The 26,693-nt window shown below is 36.8% G+C and overlaps 1 protein-coding gene across 1 annotated transcript in view; it reads left to right on the top strand.

Moving 5' to 3' along the window:
• The first annotated feature begins 2,478 nt into the window (after positions 1 to 2,478).
• LOC149833978 (urease accessory protein G-like) overlaps positions 2,479 to 26,693 on the top strand; it is a 29,083-nt gene continuing 4,868 nt past the window's right edge. Inside the window, exons 1-4 of the mRNA XM_090009914.1 lie at positions 2,479 to 2,644; positions 2,736 to 2,933; positions 3,991 to 4,051; positions 6,281 to 6,482. Coding sequence (XP_089866040.1) covers positions 2,505 to 2,644; positions 2,736 to 2,933; positions 3,991 to 4,051; positions 6,281 to 6,482 — 601 coding nt within the window. The 5' untranslated portion in view covers positions 2,479 to 2,504. The remainder of the gene's footprint in view (positions 2,645 to 2,735; positions 2,934 to 3,990; positions 4,052 to 6,280; positions 6,483 to 26,693) is intronic.

Genomic DNA, 26,693 nt, shown 5'->3' on the forward strand with positions numbered 1-26,693 from the left:
TGCCCAATCCAAACCTATTTGTGATGGTTTAGCACATGTATGATGTCTATGCTGGACCGTCTTAAATTTTGGACTAAAATCCACTAAGTCTACTTAGTTTCGATTTTACTTGGGTGTTCGTAATCCGATTTGAGTTTTGGATCCAAACTTGGATTCGGTTTGTACTAAAAAATTGATGTCTTCACTATCTTAATTTTCCACCGCACCCTTTCAATTCCACTTACGTGCACACATATCTATTCATATACATTAAAAGTTTGGTTTGTCTTGGTCTAGACCGAGTCAGTTTGACCCATATTGGGCCAAATTGGTTTGTATCGAGTCAGTTTGCAGAAACTGACCTGACTCGGTCTACTCAGGCCGAGTCGATCTATCGTGAACATAATTCAGGCTTGATTTGTCCAGGCTGAGCCGGTGTGTCCAGGCCGAGCCTATCTGTCAAGAAAACATATCTGACTAGATCTGTCTAGACTGAGTCGGTCTGCTAAGAAAACAGACCCAAGTCGGTACAAACAAATCGAGTCGGTCAAAAAAATCAGATCTGATTCAGTTTGTCTAGATCAAGATGGTATGTCACAATAAACAAATCCAACTCGGTCTGTTCAGACCGAGTCGATCTGTTGCTAAAACACAAACTTGACTTGGTTTGTGGCAATACACATACCCGACTCGGTCTGTTCAGATTGAGTAGGTTTGTCAAAATACACAGACTCGACTTAGTTTGTCAATTTTTTTTCCTATTGCTTGGCTCGGTGTGGGCATGCCAGTCCGAGTCATATCCCAGTCCGCACCTGATACAGTTCGGTCTGGGTCATACCCAGACCAAACGATATAGCCGACTCGGTTTGTAGAAAATGCAGACCGAGTCTGCCATTCACGGTGTGTGGCAGTTTCGGCAACTCCAGTGTTGTCAAACTGATGCAGTCTCCTGTAAGTAGGGCGGCATCGCTGGATCACCAACGACTGCCGACCCCTTTACATTTTGCATCATCGTTCGGGGGTTTTGATAGCAGAGGGAAAACCCCTTTTCTACATAAGGCAGATACAAGGTTCTCTCTATTCCTGAACCTCTGCAACTCGTCGACAACCATGAGGTTGTCGGTGACCTCTATACTGAACAAAAAATGTGAGAGAGAGGGACTTACCTGTGTTGGTGGGGCCGTGCCTCCTTCTCTTATTCTCCTGTTCTGCCTCAGTCTCTCCTTCTCTCCGTGTCAATTTAGAACGAGAGAAGGAAGGAGCCTTCCCATGGCTTTTATAGCCATGGGTGAGGGGCGTCCGTTACCCACCTCACCCTTGTCCTTCCATAGGGGGGGGGGGGGGGAGCGGTTTTCCCATCCGTCTGTCACTTTTCATTTTCGTGGGAGAGGAAGAGGGGTAGCGGTTCCCCCTCTTCCCTTACCCACCCCAGCAGCGTTACAACTTCTGTAGAAGGGCACTTCCCTCCCACAACAGGAACTTCAGTGAGCGTGCTTTCACCATCGGAATCGGTGGTCTCGTTGGTATTGGGTATGGTCCGTTATAGACTTCCCTCAGTTTGTTATAATAACCTGTCTTATTTTCTATCATGGGTTTTGGATTTTTCATTGAGTTAGTTTATGGGTCTTTAGGTTTTTTAAATAGCGAATGCAGCGTTTTGGATCTTGGTGGTCTTGATTGGTTTGGATATAAATTATGTTGTGGCATTGTGGGTGTTTTTTTGAGTTTTTAATAATGAATATCATGTTTTAGAGTGTACCAATCATTGTTTATATACTTGTTAGGGGAAATTAGTTACTACCAACCTCCCACTGTAATTTCTCAAAAAACATGATCTAAGTATAATTTCTTAGTAAATTGATCATGAACACATCTGTAGAGTCAGATATTTAAAAAACAATCTGAAAACCCTTATCTAAGCTCAATAGGCACACAGTATGCACAAAAAGTGTCAGGTACCTACCTTTTTTCTTAATTTTTCGTATAATATAGAAAAATACATAAACTATATATAAAAAGAATGATGAGTGGAAAACATATACATAAAATATGAAAATGAATTCGGATCAGGTAAACACGAACAAGATCCAAGCGACAAGCCATAAGCTCAATCCAATGGTAAACGAGCTGAGCCAGAACATGCCCTGTTCGATTCGTTTACCAGCCCTGCTAAGAGGCTAGTTAAACTGCAAGATAATCTCAGCGTGTATGAGAAAGATTATGATATCGTTCATCGTAAATAAGAGAAAAGTTTTTAACTTTTTTTCCAATGAAAAATGAAGAATCACCTCTCGAATCAGACACCTAGTCGTGCTGACTAAGCCTGATGTACTTACGGTCGCTGTGCCTGCGGTACAAACCCGTGACGCACCCATTGCCCCCAATAGAGTAATAAGAGAAAGGTTATTAGATAGGAGTGAAAATAGAGCTCACTCTCTGCTAAAAAAAGAGAGGTAGTAGACTGTATTCATCTCTCTCTCTCTCTCTCTCTGAGGACTTCTCACCGTCTCTCTGTACATCTCTTCATGGCTTCTGAAGATCCACACCGCACTCGTAACCATGCTGATGACCATGATCATCACCACCACGACCACGATCATGCCTATAACCATGATCATCACCACCACGACCACGATCATGCCCATAACCATGCTCATCACCATCAGTAAGCCTCTCTCTCAAATGCAACATCATGACTCTCTTAATCTCATGGAGGTTCTTACTTTTCTTGGGGTATCATGCTTTTTATTTGTTAGTGGGGAAGACCATAGTGATTCATCATCATGGGTCGGTCCTGATGGGAGGATATACCATTCCCATGATGGCTTAGCCCCCCACTCACATGAACCCATCTACTCCCCTGGCTACTTCTCAAGAAGGGCACCTCCCCTCCACAACAGGAACTTCAGTGAGCGCGCTTTCACCGTCGGAATCGGTGGTCCCGTTGGTACTGGGTATGGTCCGTTATAGACTTCCCTCAGTTTGTTATAATAATGTATCTTATTTTCTATCATGGGTTTTGGATTTTTCATTGAGTTAGTTTATGGGTCTTTAGGTTTTTTAATAGCGAATGCAGCGTTTTGGATCTTGGTGGTCTTGATTGATTTGGATATAAATTATGTTGTGGCATTGTGGGTGTTTTTTTGAGTTTTTAATAATGAATATCATGGTTTAGAGTGTACCAATCATTGTTTATATACTTGTTAGGGGAAGTTAGTTAATACCAACCTCCCACTGTTGCGTACTGAATGATTCTTGTGTGGTTGGGCTCTATTTCACTGTTAGAGAGTTTGCTGTAATGTGTCAAGAGAAATAATTTCAATTAATACTGAATCATGACCTAGATAAATTATACCGATCTTTCAGAACTCTGAGTTGTGGTCGATAGAGTCTTCAAGTTGAAAAACACTGAAGGATAGTAACTGAAAATTCAAAAAGGTGCTTTACAGAAAAATGAAATTCTAGGATCATGATGTCAGAAGTTGGTTGTAGTATTCCTCAAGGTGATGCTAGCATTAGCATTGTTCTTTCAGCACAGGTGCAAACTCTTTGGATCAAAGTGCAGTGGCTTTCATTGAAAACCCTTTGCCTGGAAAAACGATGACATGCTTGAATTCTCCAGAATTTCTAAAAGTTCCCGCAGACACAGTAAGTTCGGAATCCAAGAATGTATCTTCCTGTTTCCATGTTATTTCTAGGGCATCCGTTTCCGTTATTTTTGCTCTAACCTTAAGTGAAGGTTGTATTCAAATATGTTGAAAACTATGGATTTCCGTTAAGTGATCAGTAATGAGCTTATCTGCAAACTATTGTATTTTTGGATCGTAAGTTGCTATTTACTTGTTCCTGTGATGAGGGTTCGGTACTTAATTGTAGACCTCACTTCATATTTGCACTAAACAAATTCATTCACGTTTTTATTTCCAAATTGATTTTCTTCTAATTGTCATGTTTTTTAACTAGCTGCATTCCAACGAGTAACTGATTCAGATTCTTTTTTCTTTTCCCCAGGAAAACAGCTCTAATGTTGGAACTTTGCCAATCATTGCGTGACAAGTACAGCCTAGCTGTGGTATGTATCTTATATAACTTATGACTTTAGAGTGTTTCATCGGCACAATTTTAGCAAAATCAACCATAGATGCTCATATGGCTCTTATCTAAAGATTAGGTGGTTAGGTATTAGAAAAATACATCCTTGCTTTGTGTTGGTTCATTAGGCATGGCTGTCCCCTCTCCTCTCTCTCTCTCTCTCTCTCTCTCTCTCTCTATATATATATATATATATATATATATATATATATATATATATATATATATATATAGGAAAATGGAAACCTACAAAATGTTCATGGTTCTAAATGAAATATGCTATTGGATTTCTGATGTTTTTTCAAATGGAAACCTACAAAATGGGCATGGTGCTATATGCTATTGGATTTCTGATGTTTTTTCGAAATTCTAACAGTACAAATGTGATCTATATGTTTGTTTTTATAGGAATCTCATCTTGGAGCATTTGATTTCGATGCATGGATTAGTTTTTATAAGGTTTCAAAAATCAACGGTCTACAATTTTCATAAATTTTTGAGGCTCTAAATACCATTTTTTCATCCAAAATGCATGATCCAAGTGTTGATTTTTAGTAAATCAATCATGCTGAATACATCTATGGGGTCAGAATTAAAGAAAAAAACACCAAAAATCCATTAGCATGTTTCATTTAGCACCTTACCCCTGTTTCAGGGAGTACATTCTCTATTTTCATCTGAATGCTCAATCACCTAAAAACAAAGTATGTGACTTTTATATTTATTTTTTCCTTTCTATTCTTAGGTTTAGTTGAATGTGAATAACCTGCATGATAAGTCTTTTGCTACCTAAAACTTCTGTAGTCCTGGTTAATCTTTATGCAGAGTTAAAGCATTAGTAGTTAGCATGGTTTGTTTTTTTCTGGCATAGCAGACATAGAAGACGTTGCAAGTTAGAATTTGAGCATGCAGGGTATTATGGAAGAAAACATATCGAACTTTTGTAGTTGGAACTTTTATTTATTACCAGAATATCTACTGATGAATAGCAAACATCACCCTCTTTTTTCCTTTTTCTTTGGATTTTTTAGAAGCTTTATTAGACGGAATGGGTGGAAAATAAGTTGACATGGTGTCACCACATGGAACAAAAACAGACAAAGAACCAAATGCAAAATAAAGAGTAACCATTCATTGATAACAATGATTGCTGAAACCATTTTTAGTTGATATCGCTATATCCAGGATGTGTTCTGCCCGGCCATTCTAACTTGCATCCTGACATCCTGTAGAAAAGAAGTTCAATGCCCTGCATCACATGACTGAAGAGAGGAATGCTCACTGAGTAATAGTAATGCATTAAGGTTGATGTTCCATGAGACATTCCATGCCTGGTAAAAGGGCACCTGTTTAACAAACCTGATGATTTAGCCATCTCGAGGATAGAGGTGAGCATCCTGCAAAAGGCAAGATTTGGGAAGGGGAAAAAAACCTCCTATCTGAGTCTCATGCATGCGTGTAAAAGTTTCACCTTAACTGTTATGATTTTTGAGTAATACTTTTGAGGTGTTTACATTGTTTAATGGATCGCATATGGGATGAAGAACTTATACTTTTTTTTTATATTTATTACGCGAAGAAACCCGGGCCCTGGTAGCTGGGAACTTATACTTTTAAATGCAACTAATTTTTAAAAATATCACCACAGTACAAGTGCAAGTATTGGGTGTGACATGAGCATGAAGGGTGCAATACAGAAATTACACACATGCTAAAATGCATGCCTATGTTATATTTTGCAATTTTCTCTCCGTTTGAAGTTATAGATTGCCAATCATGAATTAAAGGTCTAAAACATGTCAATGATATATGGTTAACTTACAATTGATATTTGAGAAATTTATGGTTTACATTGAGTCATTGAGCATTTTTTATCTCATGCAATGACCACATTGAACATGACCGGATCATAAGATAGATAAAATGGGTTAGGTCAAGTACGGAACTCAGTTGACCTGTACCCAGGAGTAGCCTGGTAGAAGTGCCATTGTTACATAGTTTGAAGATCAAGATCTCCTATACTTGGAACCAAAGCTTCCCTTATGGTATTTATGCAGTTCCTTGAGTGTTCTGTTTGTTCTTAATTATTTGACTGTTTTGAATATAAATATGCAGCTATTTATCCAAACGTGCACATTAGTCCTGGTGTTGTTCTCTACCTGGAATATTTATGTTAGAATTCTCTTATGTAAATGATGCTATTTTGTAGGTAACAAATGATATATTTACAAAAGAGGATGGAGAGTTCTTGGTGAAGCATGGAGCACTTCCTGAGGAAAGGATTCGGGCTGTGGAAACTGGTGGCTGTCCACATGCTGCAATAAGAGAAGATATCAGTATAAACCTAGGTCCTCTTGAGGAGCTGTCCAACTTGTTTAAGGCAGACATCCTTCTTTGTGAATCTGGGGGAGGTATATTTAGCTTTTGCTTGTGTGTTCTTGTCTTGATTTTTTTTTTTAAATATGATCATCTTGTACTAACTCCGCTTGTGTATAACTGTTTAGTTATACATTGTCGGTCCCAAGCCCGGATAAAGGAGGAGGGTTGCGGTAGGCCAGTGACAACCAACATAAAAACTTAGTCATACCCTATGAATATGAACCAATATGAGAATTTCGTTGGGGCATTTCCTACTGAGCGACGCGCTGTACTCTATAGGCCCGGAGGCAGTGATAAATGAGCAAGGGTTGCTAGGTCGTCGCCCGGAAGCGACGCATCACACCGGCGCCCGGGCGACAACCTTGGAGACTTGTCCATTCCTTTTCATGAGATGAATCGTGACTTCATGCGCAAGATTCAAAAGAAAGAAATTGTAGAGGCTTTGAAGAAAATGAAATCAAGAAGGGCAGTTGGCCCATATGGTATACCTATCGAGGCTTGGAAATGCTTGGGAGAGAAATGTTTAGAATGGATGACAAATATTTTTAACAAGATTTGGCGGACAAATAAGATGCCTAATGAGTGGAGGAAGAGTACTTTGATGCCTCTATATAAGAATAAGGGTGATATACAAGATTGCACAAACTATCGTGGTATAAAACTCATGAGTCATACTATGAAACTTTGGGAGAGGGTGATTGAGTCTAGGTTGAGGAAGGTTGTCATGATATCGGAGAATCAATTTGGTTTTATGCGTGAAAGATCAACTATGGAAGCTATACATCTTCTTAGACAACTTATTGAGAGAAATAGAGAGAGGAACAAAGATTTGCATATGGTTTTTATTGATTTGGAGAAGGCATACAATAGAGTACCTAGGGACATTCTCTGGTGGACAATGATGAAGAAAAGTGTTTCTCTTAAGTACATTAGTATAATTAAAGATATGTATGAAGGAGTAGTAACCAATGTCCGCACTTGTGGAGGGGTGACAACCAATTTTCCTATAACGGTTGGGTTACATCAAGGATCTGCTTTAAGCCCTTTCCTATTTGCTATAGTGATGAATGAGCTTACGAGATCAATTCAAGAAAATGTGTCGTGGTGTATGTTGTTTGCTGATGATATTGTTTTGATTGATGAGTCTAGAGCTGTGGTTAATGGTAAGTTAGAATTATGGAGACAAACATTGGAAGCAAGAAGTTTTAAGTTGAGTAAGAGTAAGACAATATATGGAATGTCGGTTTAGTAAGCAACGAAGTAGTGATGGGAGTGTAGTGAAGCTTGGTGAGCAAGAAATACCAGTGAATGATTGTTTCAAATATTTGGGATCTATCATTCAAAAGCATGGAGAAATTGATGGAGATGTAAATCATAGGATAAAGGTTGGGTGGATGAAATGGAAAAGTGCAACTGGAGTGTTGTGCGATCGTAGAATGCCATTGCGGTTGAAGGAAAAGTTTTATAGGACGACTATTAGGCCCGCTTTACTATATGATACAGAATGTTGGGCTGCCAAGAGACATCATATTCAAAAAATGAGTGTAGCTGAGATGCGTATGCTTAGATGGATGTGTGGAAATACAATAAAAGATAAGATTCAGAACGAGGAGATACGTAAGAAGGTAGGCGTTGCACCCATTGAAAATAAGACGAGAGAGAATCGTTTACGGTGGTTTAGACATATTCGGCGAAGGTTTAATGATGCTCTAGTTAGAAGGATGGAGAAATGGGAAAATATATTAGTTAAAAGAGGTCGGGGTAGGCCTAGGAAGACTTGGATGAAGATGATAGGAAAGGATATGAATGCTTTGAACCTCACCGAGGACTGTCAGAAATATCAACCTGCAAGAGTTAAAGATGAGGTAAAGAGAGAAGAGAGAGAAGAGAGGAGTCGGCGGCAATAGGGTTTTCCCTTTTCTTTTGTTATTTATAAGTGTTGTACAGGGTATAACATTACACAAGAAATAAAATTAAATTACAGACATGCCACCGCCCACGCATCTCGAGATGGATCCTTGGAATGTGGTTCGGGTCGGATCCATGATCCAAACTAACAGCCTCCCTCAAGTTGAGTATGGTCTTTGATCATGCTCAACTTGTCTTTGAGTGCCCAAAACTGATGAGTGGATAATTCCTTGGTAAAAATGTCAGCAACTTGCATATCTGACCGAACATATGCAAGTTCAATTTCTTTTTCTTCCACCTTTTGTCTAACAAAGTATTGATCGATCTCGATATGCTTCGTGCGACAATGAAGGATGGGATTGAAGGCAATATTAATAGCACTCTGATTATCGCAAAGAAGCATAGAGGACGAGATCGGTTCTTGTAATTCTTGCAGTAGGTGTCTCACCCATGTAACATCGGCTGTTCCTGCTGCCATTGCACGATACTCTGCTTCAGTACTAGATCGTGCCACTGCCTTTTGCTTCTTGCTACTCCATGTTACAATATTATTGTCGATAAGATTGCAATACCTCGAAACTGATCTGCGCTCGTCAGGATCACCAGCCCAATCCGCGTCTGTGTAAGTGAATAGTCGATGCCCTGACGTATAAGCTGTGTCCTTGGTATACATCAAGCCATCTCCAATCGTACCCTTTAAATACCGAAGGATCCTTTTTACTCCTTCCATATGTACATCTGTAGGAGCATGCATAAACTGTGAAGCCTGATTGACAGAGTATGCTATGTCAGGCCTAGTGAATGTTAAGTATTGTAACATCCCTACAACTCGACGATACAAAGTAGGATAATGATAAGTAATGCCTTCTTTAGCACTTAGCTTATGATTTAGAAGGCAAGGTGTGCTAATTGGTTTACAATTCTCCATCCCTGTAGCAAGTAAAATATCAATGATGTACTTATGTTGGCTCAATGTAATAGTCTCATGTCGACTATCAACTTCCACACCTAGAAAATATCACAAGGGACCCAAGTCTTTCATCTTGAATTTAGCCATCAGCATAGACTTAACCCAAGATATGTGATCCTCATCACTCTCGATAATAATGATGTCATCAACATATATAAGCACCCAAACAATAGCTGAATCACTTTTGAATATGAACAATGAATGGTCTAGAACACTTTTAGTGAACCCATGATGCTGGATCTCCGTGGAAAAACTTTCAAACCAAGATCGAGAAGCTTGTTTCAGGCCATAAAGAGAGCGTCGAAGTTTACATACCCAATTTGATGAATCATGCATGTTATAACCAGGTGGCTGCTCCATGTAAACTTCTTCCTTTAGTTCACCAAGCAAAAAAGCATTTTTAACATCAAGTTGACTGAGTGACCATCCATGTTGTAACGCCAATGCAATGATAATCCTGACGGTGCCCAATTTTACTACTGGACTGAACGTTTCATCGTAGTCCTGCCCATACTGCTGTGTGAAGCCTCGTGCAACCAGACGAGCCTTATAACGCTCAACACTGCCATCCAGTTTGTGCTTGATCTTGTACACCCATTTGGATCCTACAACATTCTTGTTATCTGGCCTTGGTACAATTTCTCATGTGTTGCATTCATGCAATGCTTCCATTTCCTCATTCATCGCCTCTACCCAGGCACGGGAATGTACAACCTCATGAAAGGAGGAGGGTTCTGTTTCTTTGGACACTCTAGTTAGAAATGTTTGAAAATCCAAAGAGAAATTGTTATAACTTACCCATCGATCTATAGGATGTCTAATCCGAGTGGAACGTCGTAGAGGAGTCTCATCATTAACTGGATGAACTCTACGAGAATAAACAAGACTAGAAAAACGTGAGGATGTTGTTGTAGGAGGAATGTCTTCCATATGCGGTTCCACATCAAAAGTATAGGGTTCATTGTCTGTCGATAAAGATGAATCCTCATAAGGCAACAAGTCATATAAAAGTGAGCCACTGAGCCAAGGATCATAACTATCCTGTGTATCTGTGGAAGATGAACCTAGAGTGTCAAAGTTTTCATCATAAAAAACAATATTTCTAGATACCCGAATTTTGCCTGTATGAGGATCATAACACCTGTATCCCTTATAGTCATATGCATACCCAAGAAACTTGCACTGTACAACTCTGTATTGAAACTTATTTCTCAATGAATGATCAATATGAACATAACATACACAACCAAAAGGATGTAGCTCTTCATATGATGGATGACAATTATAAAGAACAAAATATGGAGAATTATCTTCAAGGATGGTCATGGGCAACCTGTTAATAACGAAAACAGCTGTATGGAAAGCCTCTGTCCAAAGAGAGAAAAGAATACCCACAGTGTGCATCATGCTCAAGGCTGTCTCAACAATATGCTGTAAGGAATTAGGTTCAATAATGAACCAATGCAGATGCACATGAAGTGCGAATATACCCACTAAAGGGAACAACACATGCACATAATGTGCTAACACATAACCCACAAAAGGGGCAAAATGCCTATAAGGCATAAGTTAATATTATTGAAGAGAAAAGGGTGTAACACCCATTACAATGGAGCAAAAGCTCCTTCTTGAAGTAGAAAATACAAAGGGGAGAGCCCCTATTTATACACTCTCAAAGGGACCACCTTGGGGGCTCCCAAAGGAGACGTTGGGACCGTTGGGGGCTCCCAACGTCTCTATTGGGAGGCCCCCAATATGGTACGAAAAACAAAAAATAAAAAACAGAAAATAAAAGAAATATTACAATGCATATTCCAATTGGAATATGCGTAAAATGATAAATTACAAGAATACCCTTGAGGGTATTTTAGGAAGAGAATATATATATATATATATATATATAAATAGAGATACATATACATATATATGTATACGTATCTTTATATATATATATATAAATATATATATGTACATTTAAGGATTATATTTCAACATACATATATGTGTACGAGTACACATATTTTAACACCCCCTCTCAATCTTTGTGGGGAAACGAAAAGATTGAAAAAAGTCGCAAGACTCCAAGAGGCTTCGGTAAGGATGCTATTGAAGCTTGTAAATGCCTTTCTCCAATTGCCTTGTAATGGTGAACACATTTCCCGATCCATCTAGGGTACTTCTTTTTATCCTATTTCCAAGATCCTGTGGAATAACAACAAAGAACAAGTAAAAAATATCTTTGCACTTTACTCAAATAGAACATTTCTAACAAGGTGCAAAATTATAACTTATGCATAGAAATTTGAAGCACATGATAGGATAATTACTTTAGCATGAAAAGAAAATTTAGAAAACCAAGGTTTCAAAATCATATATTATGTTAAATAGTGAGCGAAAACGAATTGCAAAAAAATGCATAATGCATTCATAAGGTCCAACATTGGACAAACACAACCCCATAATGGGGAATAACAAAATGGTCCACTAAGGGACACCATAATAAGCCTACGAAGAGGCATAAGCTACATATGCTTTATTGAATGAGGGCCTAAAAGGCCATAATGAGCATATGCATATACTATCATAAAATGAATTAACACTTAAAGAAATCATTAATGAACATGCTCCAAACATACTTTAGTCAAAATGAACATGGATACAAATGTCCAAAGGCATGACGAATATGAACTTTAATAAGAGGGGCTTTATAAAGGTATATTTAACACGCATAGATCAACAATAGAGTTCTTCACATCTTTAGGGAGAAGATCTATGTCAAACAAATGTCATATATAAGAAGCATGATTTGACTAAGTATATTAAAACATCCACCCAAGATTCAAGAATGGATATCATTTGAGACAAAAGACTCATTTTGCATATCAAATACAAAAGTGGCCGAAAAACTGTAAGCACTTAATATATAGATTAAATGCTAAAATATCAATTTGATTTAAAAACATATTATAGATATGATTCACTTATATCTAAAAACACAAGTTATGAATGAAATTTTGCAATTTTCAATAGTAGTTCATCCACTACAATCCAGTACCTCATTAGTCCTCTAAAACCTACAAATCAAGTATATAAGCTACTAGAACAAGAACATAACCATAATGCCATGCCAAAAGACACACACAAAGGTGTGTAAAAATACCTCTTGTCTACATGTAATAATACTTGAAATGAGTGTATCAATGACAAGAACAGGAGAATACATGCCAACATGGACCAAAAGCATCTATTGTCTACGTAAAAAGACACTAAAAAACAAGTATGTTCAGCTACTAGAGCAAGAGTATCAAGCCAACCATGGGCTAAAATACAACCATGGGCATACATTACAGCGACTAGAACAAGGACACAAATGCCAACATGGACTAAAATCACACACCATGATGTGAATCAACGTACCTTGTCTACATATAATAACACTCAAGACAAGTGTGTTTAACTACTAGACCAAGAGAACAAAAGCCAACAAAGGGCTACCAACACACAAAGGTGTAATAATATGTCTTGTCTACATATGATGACACTTAGATAAGGGGCATAAAAGGAGAAGACTTTTAAAGCAATAAAACTTGTAATGACGAACATATAAATAAAACCTTGAATCAATAAAATAATATTCCTTTTAAAAAGAATACCTATAACAATAACATTTTGGAATAAATGTGTGAATATACACACACCAAGAACACTTGGAACACTTGTGCACAAAAGCACAAAACACGAAATCTCAAATGTGCAAATGCACTCATAAGATTCAATAATCCCAAAAAACCTTGATTTTAATATACATTAAAACATTTAAGGTTTCATATATCCATCACATTTACATATAAATGAGAGCATCCACTAGATCAATGGCCAAAAGAGAAAAAAACGAGTGACACACTCATAATTAAAGATCATATAACAAATCATTTTAGAGTCCCCAAGGTGCCCATAACTCACCTCAACAACCATCTTTAATATGGCAAGTGGACAATCTAAAATGACATAAGGTGCCCATAACTCACCTCAACAACCATCTTTAATATAACAATAAGGCCATAAAAGGATTGATGCATCATATAACAACTTGTGATGGATAAAATAAGTGCCATAAAAGGCAAAAATACCTTTTCAACAACCATAATGACATAAAGAAATCATCTTGGGATAATCAAGAGAAGATAATCAAGCTTTTAACAAAGACATCACAAGAACCGTAATGGTTCGCAAAGAGAGCTTTAATACAATATCCAAGGAAAAGATATTCAAAAAATACTTGAAAATTTATAGAATTGGGATTAAATCCCATGCAACAAATTTTAATATTCTTTGATTGTGATGAGATATGCGGAAACGTACAAAGTGCCATAAGCACTTACAATGTTTTATAATGATTCGACAAAAGAATCAATATCTAAATTCATTACACTTTCACCAAAAGAAATGTGCACAAAAGCTCCACAATGTAAAAATGTCTATGAAGAGACAATACTCATACAAGCATAAATACTTTATAAAAGAAGTGCACAAAGACACTCTCACAATACTTGAACAAAATACGCAAAAAGCGTAAAAGTGGCAAACATGCAATAATGCATGTATTTTATAAAAAAAACAAATGCTTGAGTCACTCAAGCTTTAATTATGCAATTATATGCTTGATAAATGCAATTTAAGACAAAGAAGACCATATTATGGCCAATGTAGGCACCCTTAGAGATACAATCAAGAGGTTTTGAAACCTTATGTGAAAAATACAAACAAACATGTTTATAAAGTTGCATTATTAGAAAAAAAATAAAAAATTAATGAAATCTTTTATACCAAAGGATGCAATAGATACACTATGCATTCTATATAGTGTGAGAAGATTTTTAAAGGATCTTTCCTAATGAACACAATGGTTCATACAACATATTTATCACAAACAATTTTTCAAAATTCTTTAAATAAACCAAAACCATTGAGAGACTTTTAGGAGTTCATAAATATTTATCATTAACAAGAACTACTTGGGATTCATAAAAAAGTAAACTATAAAGATTTAGATGTGAGAAATTCTCATACAAGAATTATATAAAAATATATATATATATTTTGTTTGTTTGTTTTCACAAAAAACATGCACTAAAAACCATACACAAGAGTTTTTAAGCAAAGATCATTAATTTAGCAAGAAATCATATATAAAAAGTTAACTTAGAGGTTAATCACGAAATTCTTATGAAAAATCATAAATCTCACATAATTGAAAAACAATTTTGCAAAACATAAATTACTATTATATGTGATGAGGAATCGATTAATATATAACCAATAATTATATATTTGGACAATAAACAAGTTCACCAAATTTAAAAAGGAGATATTTTAAAATATACGAACATGCGAAATGTGAAAGGGAATGATTCAACTAAAAAACACTAAATGTGTAAGAAAAATAGTTTCATAATGCATAATATATTAAGAAAAGAGATACATACCGAAAACTTCTAAAAAAAGAGAGGAACAATGAATACTTCACCATTTCTTGAGCACCACGCTTTCCGTTGCACCAAAAGACAACCCCATCGTAACCTCGCTCTGATACCATGTAAGGAAATGACTTTGAATACATTAGGTTCAATAATGAACCAATGCACATGCACATGAAGTGCGAATATACCCACTAAAGGGAACAACACAAGCACATAATGTGCTAACACATAACCCACAAAAGGGGCAAAATGCCTATAAGGCATAAGTTGTTAAAATGTAAACTGCAATATATATATATATATTATTTAATATTATTATATTTTCTTTTATTATTTTCTTTTTTTAGCATCTAGTTCAATAGAAACTAGATATTTTGATCCAGTCAAGTTCCTGTTGGAACTTGACTGTGCAAGTAGCTGTTGGACTGTAGTCCAACAGCTATAATAAATGCTGTTGGACTATAGTCCAACGGCTATAATAATAAATGTTGTTGGACTGTAGGCCAACAGCTATATTAAGAGACGTTGGAATCCAACGTCTCTTTTTGGAGAGCTCAAAATGAGCTCTCCTCTCTCTCCCATTTTTTTGTATATATAGGGGTGAACCCCTTCAATGTAAATAACTATGCTTCTTAAGCATTTTGTTCATGAATAAAGTATTATTTATTTTTCAAGTGTTCTTCCCTTTATACCCTTTCAAGGGTCATGCTTGTAGTGTCTCCAATAGACACTTGTTTGTGAGTTATTTGTGCATTTGTTGAAGACCACCATTTTATTACATGGTATCAGAGCTACGAAATCCTTAGATCTTGAAGTGCTTCCGCCTCGATTTCCGTGCCACATTTACAAAAGGTGTTTCATCACCTTGTTCTTGGCTCAAGAAGATTTGTTTGAAGAAAGGCGAACTTGTGCTACAAAAAAATTGGTTTTGTATCCTCTCTTATTCCTTTGTCTACTCTTTTTCTTTTCTTTTTATTTTTCTCTCTCTCTCTCCTCCTATTTATTCCTCTCTTACCCTTGTAAAAGATGGATGACAATGATAAGATCACCATCATTCCTATGAAGCTAAATGATACTAACTATGTAATGTGGGCTTCGATTATGAAGCACCACATTTGGGGAAAAGGTTTATGGGGTATAGTGGATGGTTCCGATTTGGAACCTAAACTATCTTTTACCAAGAAAGAGGGTGATAAAGAGGTTCCTCTAACGGAAGAAGAGAAGAGTAAGGCGTTAGCCACTTATGAAAAGAAATGGAAAGAATGGAGGATAGGGCATGCAAAAATTATGTCATGGCTCATCAATAGCATAGACATTAAAAAATGCTCTAGTCTAGCTAAGTTTGAACATGCCGATAAGGCTTGGGAATACCTCAAAAACATGTATTCCCTTAAAGATATTGCACATGTATGCAATTTACAAGATAAAGTTCGGACAATGACTCAAAAAGATAAAACTATTCGAGAATATTATAATGAGTTGTCCGAACTTTGGGAAGAGTTGGCTCTTCTTGAGCCCAAATGGCATTGTGCCGAAGACATCGAGCTTCGCCAAAAGCAACTCGATATGGAACATTTCTATCAATTTGTGAATGGTCTAAGGCCGGAGTTTGAATCCACCAAATCGGCCCTTTTACATTGTGGAAAAATTCCTTCTATTGTTGATACTATAGAAGAGCTCACTATGGAGGAAAATAGACTTAGAAAAAGTACTCCAAAAGTTGATGATGATTCCGTTTTAGCTGTATCTAGACCGGGGAATCATACTCGTACTTACAAGCCGCCTCATTTTGGAAGGCAAAACGACGACTTTGATAAAAGAAAAGTTATTTGTCATCATTGTCATGAACCGGGGCACTATAGGCCTCAATGTCCAAAGTTAAAAAGAAGAGAAGAAAAAAGAGTTGCATCTGTTGAATCTGAGTCAAAAGATCAAGATGCACCTGTGTCTATGGCTCAATTGATGGAAATCCTTCAACCTTTTCTCAAAGGGGTATCCTCCTCAACCGAAGCCTCAACTGGAGCGGCAGTTGCATCTTTCTCCGGTTCAGGTAACTTTCCTTGGCTTTTAGATTCTGGTGCTTCTTTTCATATGACCCCAAATGTTAATAGTCTATCCGAATGTCTTAAAAATAACTCAAGTGTGTCAAAGGTTTTTACAGCCGATGGCACATCTCTCGAAGTAAAAGGAATAGGATGTTTTGAAAATCTTCAAAAATCCAAAAGATTTTTTATCCCAGAAGTTAGATATATCCCTAAACTTAATTTGAATCTCTTATCTGTCTCGCAAATATCTGATTATGGATGTAATATCTCCTTCTCTTCTCATGGTTGTTGGGTACAGGATCGCCAGTCAGGGAAGCTGATTGGGAAAGGCCATAGAGAAGGAGGACTTTATTACATGGACTTTTTGGAATTACCCAAGAATGCATTTTGTTATAATATTCAGAAATTAGAATTGAATTTATGGCACAAAAGGCTTGGCCATCCTCATATGTCTAAAATTCAATATTTTCCAAGTTTGGAAAAATTTTGTAATTCTGAAAATTTTTCTTGTAAAGACTGCATTCTTGGCAAAATGAAAAGGTTACCATTTCTTAGTAGAACTTTTGTTTCCTCACGACCACTTGAGTTAATACATTCGGATGTTTGGGGCCCCGCACCAGTTATTTCCAAAGGTGGTTATACATATTATGTCATTTTTGTTGATGACTTTTCTAGACATACTTGGATTTATTTTCTTAAACATAAATCTGATGTCTTTGCTAACTTCCAAATATTTCATAAAATGGTTAAAAATAAGTTTCAAAATGATATTTCTGTTTTTCGCACTGATTCAGGGGGAGAATTTATGTCCAACGAATTCAAAGACTATCTCAATTTACATGGTATTACACATCAAAGATCATGTCCACACACTCTACAACAGAATGGCCTAGCCGAATGCAAACATCGACACATTATGGAAACTACTAGGACATTGCTAATTGCAAATCAAGTTCCAAAAAGTTTTTGGGCTGAAGCGGTCCTAACTGCCACCTACCTCATTAATAGGATGCCATCTTCCTCATTAAAGAATACAACTCCAATAGAAAAGCTTGTTAATTTAACTCCAGATTATTCTAGATTAAGAGTCTTTGGATGCAAATGTTTTGTTTTCACCAACAGAAATGATAAACTCTCTCCTCGTGCAATCCCATGTGCCTTTTTAGGATATGCTGATAATAAAAAAGGCTACAGGTGTTTCGATTTTCAAAATGATAAATTATATGTGTCAAGAAATGTATCTTTTTTGGAAAAAGAAAGCTTCTTTGAATTTGAAAAATCCAAGGATGTCACTGAATACTCGTTTTTAATTGATCCAACTTCAAAATCCAATGAATGTGATGTTGGATGTGACCTTGACAATGATCAAAGTCCTATTGTTGTTGAAAATGATGATAATGAAGAGCAAATCCATAGGGATGTTAGTCTACAATATTCAAGACGTAGAGAGCAAAATCTTCCATGTGCATTACAAAAATACTCTGAAGTCTCACCTAGAAGAACATCTAGAATCTCTAAACCTCCAGAAAAATTTGTGTCTTATGAATCTTTTTCACCCACGTATAGGGCCGCCATTACATTAATACAATCATATGTTGAACCATCATCCTATTCTCAAGCAAAAAATCATATAGAATGGATAGAAGCCATGAAAATAGAATTGAATGCACTAGAAAAGGCCAATACTTGGACGATACAAGATATTCCTCCGGGTAAGAAACCTATAGGTTGTAGGTGGGTATACAAAGTCAAAACCAAAAGTGATGGGACCCTGGAAAGATATAAGGCCCGTTTAGTAGCAAAAGGATATGCCCAAGAGTATGGCATCGATTATGAAGAAACATTTGCTCCTGTGGCCCGTATGACCACTGTTAGAACTTTAATAGCCTTGGCCTCCATTAGAACATGGCCTATCTTTCAATTAGATGTCAAAAATGCTTTCCTGAATGGGAATCTCGTTGAAGAAGTATACATGGAAGCCCCACCTGGTATTAGAATCCCTAAGGGTAAAGCTCTTCGTCTAGAAAAAGCTCTTTATGGTCTTAAACAGGCTCCAAAAGCCTGGTATGATCGATTTAGTCATGTTATGCTTGATATTGGTTTTCAACTTTGTTTAACTGACACTGCTTTGTTTGTTAAGAAATCTGATGCAGGCATCATTATTCTTCTTCTCTATGTGGACGATATGATCATCACCGGAGGCGACAAACAGGGAGTTGCAAATATCAAATCTCTTCTTAAAACTCACTTTGAAATGACTGACTTAGGTTTATTAAGATATTTTTTAGGCATTGAAGTTGCTTATTCCCCTCGGGGGTATTTGATATCTCAATCTAAATTTGCTCTTGATATCGTTTCCAGGTCTGGAATTACAGATGATAAGAAAGTAGACACTCCAGAAGTTGTTAATGTTAAAATGAAAATTGATGATGGAGAACTTCTTGATGATCCTACTCCTTATAGACAACTTGTTGGAGCTCTTTCTTATCTTTCCATTACTAGGCCAGATATAACTCATGCGGTTCATACAGTCAGTCAGTTTCAGCATGCTCCCACCTCCGTGCACATGTGAGCGATTTTGCGTATTATTAGATACTTAAAATCCTCTCTTTCACGAGGACTCTTCTTGTCTGCTTCATCTTCATTAAATTTAATTGCATATACTAATGCTGACTGGGGAGGTGATCCCAATAATAGACACTCAACTACTGGTTTTTGTGTGTTTCTAGGTGAAACCTTAATTTCATGGAGGTGCAAGAAGCAGCAGAAAGTCTCTCTTTCCTCCACCGAAGCTGAATACAGAGCCATGGCAACCACCACTATGGAGGTTGTTTGGCTCAGACGATTGCTAGCGGATATGGGAGCTAAAGCAACGCAAGCTTCAAAGATGTGCTGTGACAACAAAAGTGCGATCTACATTGCAAGCAACCGGACATTCCATGAGCGCACTAAACACATTGAGATGGACTGTCACTATGTCAGAGAGGAATACTTACATGGAACCATTGATCTGCCATATGTTACATCAGAATATCAATTAGCAGACTTCTTCACCAAGCCTTTCGCTGCTCCCAGATTTCACTTCCTCTTAGACAAACTTTCGCTCATTGTACCGTAAGTTTGAAGGGGAGTGTTAAAATGTAAACTGCAATATATATATATATTATTTAATATTATTATATTTTCTTTTATTATTTTCTTTTTCTATTTTTTATTTTCTTTTTTTAGCATCTAGTTCAATAGAAACTAGATATTTTGATCCAGTCAAGTTCCTGTTGGAACTTGACTGTGCAAGTAGCTGTTGGACTGTAGTCCAACAGCTATAATAAATGCTGTTGGACTATAGTCCAACAGCTATAATAATAAATGTTGTTGGACTGTAGTCCAACAGCTATATTAAGAGACGTTGGAATCCAACGTCACTTTTTGGAGAGCTCAAAATGAGCTCTCCTCTCTCTCCCATTTTTTTGTATATATAGGGGTGAACCCCTTCAATGTAAATAACTATGCTTCTTAAGCATTTTGTTCATGAATAAAGTATTATTTATTTTTCAAGTGTTCTTCCCTTTATACCCTTTCAAGGGTCATGCTTGTAGTGTCTCCAATAGACACTTGTTTGTGAGTTATTTGTGCATTTGTTGAAGACCACCATTTTATTACATAAGTTAATATTATTGAAGAGAAAAGGGTGTAACACCCATTACAATGGAGCAAAAGCTCCTTCTTGAAGTAGAAAATACAAAGGGGAGAGCCCCTATTTATACACTCTCAAAGGGACCACCTTGGGGGCTCCCGAAGGAGACGTTGGAGAGCCCCCAACGGTCACATTTGTGACCGTTGGGGGCTCCCAACGTCTCTATTGGGAGGCCCCCAATATGGTACAAAAAACCAAAAACCAAAAAAAAAAAACAGAAAATAAAAGAAATATTACAATGCATATTCCAATTGGAATATGTGTAAAATGACAAATTACAAGAATACCCTTGAGGGTATTTTAGGAAGAGAATATATATATATATATATATATATATATATATAAATAGAGATACATATACATATATATGTATACGTATCTTTATATATATATATAAATATATATATGTACATTTAAGGATTATATTTCAACATACATATATGTGTACGAGTACACATATTTTTGTTAAAATATGTATATATATATATACATATACTTATATATATACATCTGTATATATATAAGTATATATATACATATATGTATATATATACATATTCTCTTTTAGTGAAATACCCGATAGGGGTATTCTTGTAAAACAGCCAATGTACTTTTTATTTTTTACTTTTTTATTTTTTTCCTTTTTCCTTTTTTCCTTTTTTCTTTTTATTTTTTTACTTTTGTATGACCACAAGGGGCCCCACTCTTGTAGTCGTTGGGGCTCCCAACGACTACAAGGGAGCCCCCTTGTGGTACCTTCTTTGTGCCTCCCTCCTTTATAAATAGAGGAGGTGTTCTCCTCTTGTAAGCATGGGTTTTTCACCCTTCTCTTCCTTTCTTCAATAATATCCAACTTATGACTTTAAGTCATTTTCTATATTTGAGAGTTTTGTGTGTGCACATTTGGTGTTTGTGTTCTTGGCTCTAGTGGTCACTCTTAAAGAGTGACTTTTGCTCTATTGGTGCTTCTGCCTCTTTTCATTACATGGTATCAGAGCTCGGTTGGTGATTGGGCTTCTTCTTTGGAACGTGTGCCTCTCAAATTTTTGAAGAAAGGAAGGACTTTTGGTGCCAATGGAACGTGACTCTAAAGTAGAGCTTTCTTTTAAGCTAAATGGGTCCAACTATCTCATGTGGGCTTCCGCTATGGAAAATCATCTTAGAGGTAAGAAACTTTGGGGTTTTGTTATGGGAACTACTCCCAAACCCTCTCTTGTTCTCACCAAAATCGAAAATGAAGTTGAAAAAGCTTTAGATGGCGATGAGCGCATCAAAGCTATTAATGATCTTCAATCCAAAATTGAGGATTGGGAAAAGTAACCATGCCAAAATTTTGGCATGGTTTATGAACAATGTAGACCTTAAAATATGTGCTAATATTGCCAAATTTAGAAGGGCCAATGAGGCTTGGTTTTTCCTTAAGGGTATGTATACCCAAAAGGATCTTGCTCGACAATTTTTTTGTCAAGAAAAAATCCGTTCCACCAAACAAATGGATATGAGTGTCCGGGACTATTTTAGCTCTCTAACTCCTCTTTGGGATGAACTTGCTCTTCTTGAGCCTAAGTGGGTGGCTCTGGAAGATATTGAATTAAGAAGGGAACAAATTGAAAATGAACATTTTTTTCAATTTCTTCATGGTCTTCGCCCGGAATTTGAACAAGGGCATCTCTTCTTCATAGAAGCAAAGCCCTACCTATTGAAGATGCCCTTGCCGAGATATGTCAAGAAGAAACTCGACTTGGCTTGAGCATTAAGAGTGATGAAGTTTTGGCCGTTACTAGGCCCGGATCGAATGTTAAAGTATATAGACCTCCCCATTTTAACAAAAATAGTAATGGGCCTAGAAAGGGAATAATATGCCATTATTGTAATGAACCGGGACACATTAGACCGGTTTGTCCAAAACTCAAAGGAAAGGTAGCCGCGGTTGGGGAAAATTCTCCAAAGAAGGAAGAAAGTACCAAAGAAGGAGATATCAAAGAAACTCTAAATCACATCTCCGAAGTTCTCCAACATCTTCTCAAGACTTCTCCTTCAACATCCGGAGCTGCCATCGCCTACTCTTCATCACCTCCAGGTATGTGGATACTAGACTCCAGTGCTTCTTTTCATATGACATCTCATAAAAACTCTCTTTCAAATGTTTTTTCCGAACCCATATCCTCTTGTGTTTCAACGGCCGATGGTACATCATTAAAAATTGAAAGTATCAGAACACTTGATTTTAAAAACTTTTTCGTTCCTAAAGTAAGAATCGTTTCTAAAATTAATTTAAATCTTTTTTCTGTTTCTCAAATCACTGATCATGGATGCCAAGTCTCTTTCTCACCTAAAGATTGCACCGTGCAGGATCTCCAGTCAGGGAAGCTGATTGGGCAAGGCCATAGAAGGGGTGACCTCTACTTTATGGATTTTTTGACTCTTCCATCTAAGTCATCTTGCAATCTTGTAAAAGACAAAAGTATTGGAATATGGCATGAGAGACTTGGCCATCCAAATTTTGTAAAAATGTCTCTTTTTCCGTTTTTGAACAATACTTGTAAAGACAATCACATGACTTGTAAAGATTGCATTTTTGGGAAATCTAAAGCTACTCCATTTCCTCAAAGAAGTTACTTTACCACTCGGCCATTTGAACTTATTCATTCCGATGTGTGGGGACCTTCCCCTATTTTGTCTAAAGGAGGTTTTTCGTATTACGTGGTCTTTATTGATGACTTCACTCGATTTACTTGGATTTACTTCCTAAGTCGCAAATCCGAAGTTTTCTCATTCTTTAAAGAATTTCATGCAATGGTCAAAAATCAATTTTTGGGAAATCTATCTATTCTTAGGTCCGATTCGGGAGGCGAATATATGTCCAATGATTTTCAAAGCTATTTAAAAGAAAATGGAATTTGTCACCAACGTTCTTGCCCCAACACTCCGCAACAAAATGGTCTTGCGGAAAGAAAGCATAGACACATAATAGAAACTACAAGAACATTATTAATTTCAAGAAATATTCCAAAATCCTTTTGGGCCGAAGCGGTTTTAACCTCTACATATCTTATCAATAGAACTCCTTCATCCTCTTTGAAAAATCTTTCTCCATTTGAAAAACTTTACAATATGTCTCCCGATTATAAAAGACTAAGAATTTTTGGATGTAAATGTTTTGTTCTAACTCACAAAAATGATAAACTTTCTCTTAGGGCTATTGAATGTATCTTTTTGGGATATGACGAAAAACAAAAAGGTTATCGATGTTTTGACATACTTAAAAACAAACTTTATATCTCTAAAGATGTCACATTCCTTGAAGAGGAAAATGGTTTTTCGCACCAACCAAATGAAAATATTGATGATTCCTTTCTATTTGACTTGTTGCCTCAAGAAAACATCATAGATGATCATATTGATCCTAGTGAATCCCTTAGCGAAGATCATTTTGAACATCCAAGTGATGATCAAAACTTAGAAGAAAATGTTTCAAGACAAATTCAAGTCTACTCTAGAAGGAATGAAAGAAATCCTCCTTGTGCCCTTGAAATTTTTTCCCAAAATGAGTCAATCGAAGAGACCTCTCAAGGAAGATCAAATCGGATTTCCAAAATACCAAATAGATTTGTTTCATATGATTCCTTTTCCCCTAACTTTCGAGCATGCCTACTTGCTCTTCATTCCTTTCATGAACCATCTCATTATAATGATGCTAAGCAATATGCTCATTGGAATGAAGCTATAGAACTAGAACTTAATGCTCTTAAAAAGGCACAAACTTGGGAAATCATTGATCCTCCCAATGGCAAGAAACCCATTGGATGTAGATGGGTTTTTAAAGTAAAAACTAAAAGTGATGGTTCATTGGAAAGATATAAGGCTAGGTTGGTTGCCAAGGGATATGCCCAAGAGTATGGGGTAGATTATGATGAAACTTTTGCCCCAGTTGCTCGAATGACTAGTGTTCGAGCTCTTATTGCTATAGCCTCAGTTAAAAAATGGCCAATCTTTCAACTTGATGTCAAAAATGCCTTTTTGAATGGTAATTTAAATGAAGAAGTTTATATGGAACCGCCTCCGGGTATGAATTTAAATGGAAAAATTTTGAAATTAAAAAAAGCTTTATATGGACTTAAGCAAGCTCCCAAAGCTTGGTATGATAGGTTTAGTAACATATTAATCAATTTAGGATTTTCTTCTTGCTATACTGACACTGCTCTTTTTGTTAAAAGGACAGGTGACTCCATTATTATGCTTCTACCGTATGTTGATGATATGATCATTACTGGGAATGACAAAAAGGGAGTAAATGATGTAAAGTCTATGTTAAAAGAAACTTTTGATATGTCTGACCTTGGTTATTTGAGATATTTTTTAGGGATTGAAGTGGCTTATTCCCCACGAGGATACATCCTATCTCAAATGAAATTAGCTGCGGAAATTTGTACCAAATCAGGAATATCTGATGAAAAGAAAGTTGAGACTCCCGAAGTTATTAATGCAAAACTAAGACTTGGAGATGGTGTTCTTCTTGAGGATCCAACCCCCTACCGTCAATTAATTGGATCTCTCACCTATCTATCCATCACACGTCCAGACATAGCTCATGCGGTTCATGCAGCAAGCCAGTTTCAGCATGCACCTACTTCGGTTCATATGGCAGCCGTAATGAGGATTGTGCGATATATCAAAAATACTATATCCAAGGGACTCTTCTTATCCTCTTCCTCATCTCTTGACTTAACTGCTTTTACTGATGCTGATTGGGGAGGAAATCCCAATGATCGTATCTCAATAACGGGTCCTTGTATTTTTTTAGGTGAATCCCTCATTTCGTGGAGATGCAAGAAGCAGCAAAAAGTTTCACTGTCATCCACTGAAGCTGAATGTCGGGCCATGGCAATGACAACTATGGAAATCGTATGACTCAGAAGTCTCCTTGCTGACATGGGCATCCCCATTTCCACTCCCACCAAGCTCTGCTGTGATAACAAAAGTGCGATATACATTGCCAGCAATCACACCTTTCATGAGCGGACCAAGCATATCGAAATTGATTGCCATTATGTTCGAGATGAATACCTCAGAGGGACTATCTCATTACCATATGTTAATTCAGAGTATCAACTAGCTGACTTCTTCACCAAGGAACTCCCAACTCCACGATTTATGTTTCTCCTTAGCAAACTTTCGGTCTTCTCCCCGTAAAGTTTGAGGGGGCGTGTTAAAATATGTATATATATATACATATACTTATATATATATACATCTATATATATATAAGTATATATATACATATATGTATATATATACATATTCTCTTTTAGTGAAATACCCGATAGGGGTATTCTTGTAAAACAGCCAATGTACTTTTTATTTTTTACCTTTTTCTTTTTTTCCTTTTTCCTTTTTTTACTTTTTTCTTTTTCTTTTTTTACTTTTGTATGACCACAAGGGGCCCCATTCTTGTAGTCGTTGGGGCCCCAACGACTACAAGGGAGCCCCCTTGTGGTCCCTTCTTTGTGCCTCCCTCCTCTATAAATAGAGGAGGTGTTCTCCTCTTGTAAGCATGGGTTTTTAACCCTTCTCTTCCTTTCTTCAATAATATCCAACTTATGACTTTAAGTCATTTTCTATATTTGAGAGTTTTGTGTGTGCACATTTGGTGTTTGTGTTCTTGGCTCTAGTGGTCACTCTTAAAGAGTGACTTTTGCTCTATTGGTGCTTCCGCCTCTTTTCATTACAATTTTAACATATGCCTGTGTTTTCTCTCAGTTACTCCATTTTGTTGAGGGGTATGAGGGCAAGAAATGTTACGTGTAATGCCATGCTCCTTCAAATATTCACTAAAATCATGGGATATGTATTTTCCCCTCCCATCACACTGGAAATATACAACATTGGTATTGAATTGGTTTTGGACTAGTGCATGGAACTGTTTGAACAACTTGAAAACTTCATGTTTGTTTTTCATGAAGTAAATCCAACTAAAACGAGTGTAAGAGTCAAGAAAGAGTACATAGTATCGAGATCCAGAAAGAGAGGCAGTGGGCGCAGGACCCCAAACATCTGAGCATATAATCTCAAAAGGCTTTGTTGCTCTTTTATTGATACTATGAAAAGAAAGTACATGACTTTTGCATAAGTGACAACTTAGACAT

The sequence above is a fragment of the Nuphar pumila genome, chromosome 6 (genome assembly GCF_984573655.1).
Source record: "Nuphar pumila chromosome 6, dmNupPumi1.hap1.1, whole genome shotgun sequence".
NCBI classification, from domain to species: Eukaryota; Viridiplantae; Streptophyta; class Magnoliopsida; order Nymphaeales; family Nymphaeaceae; genus Nuphar; species Nuphar pumila.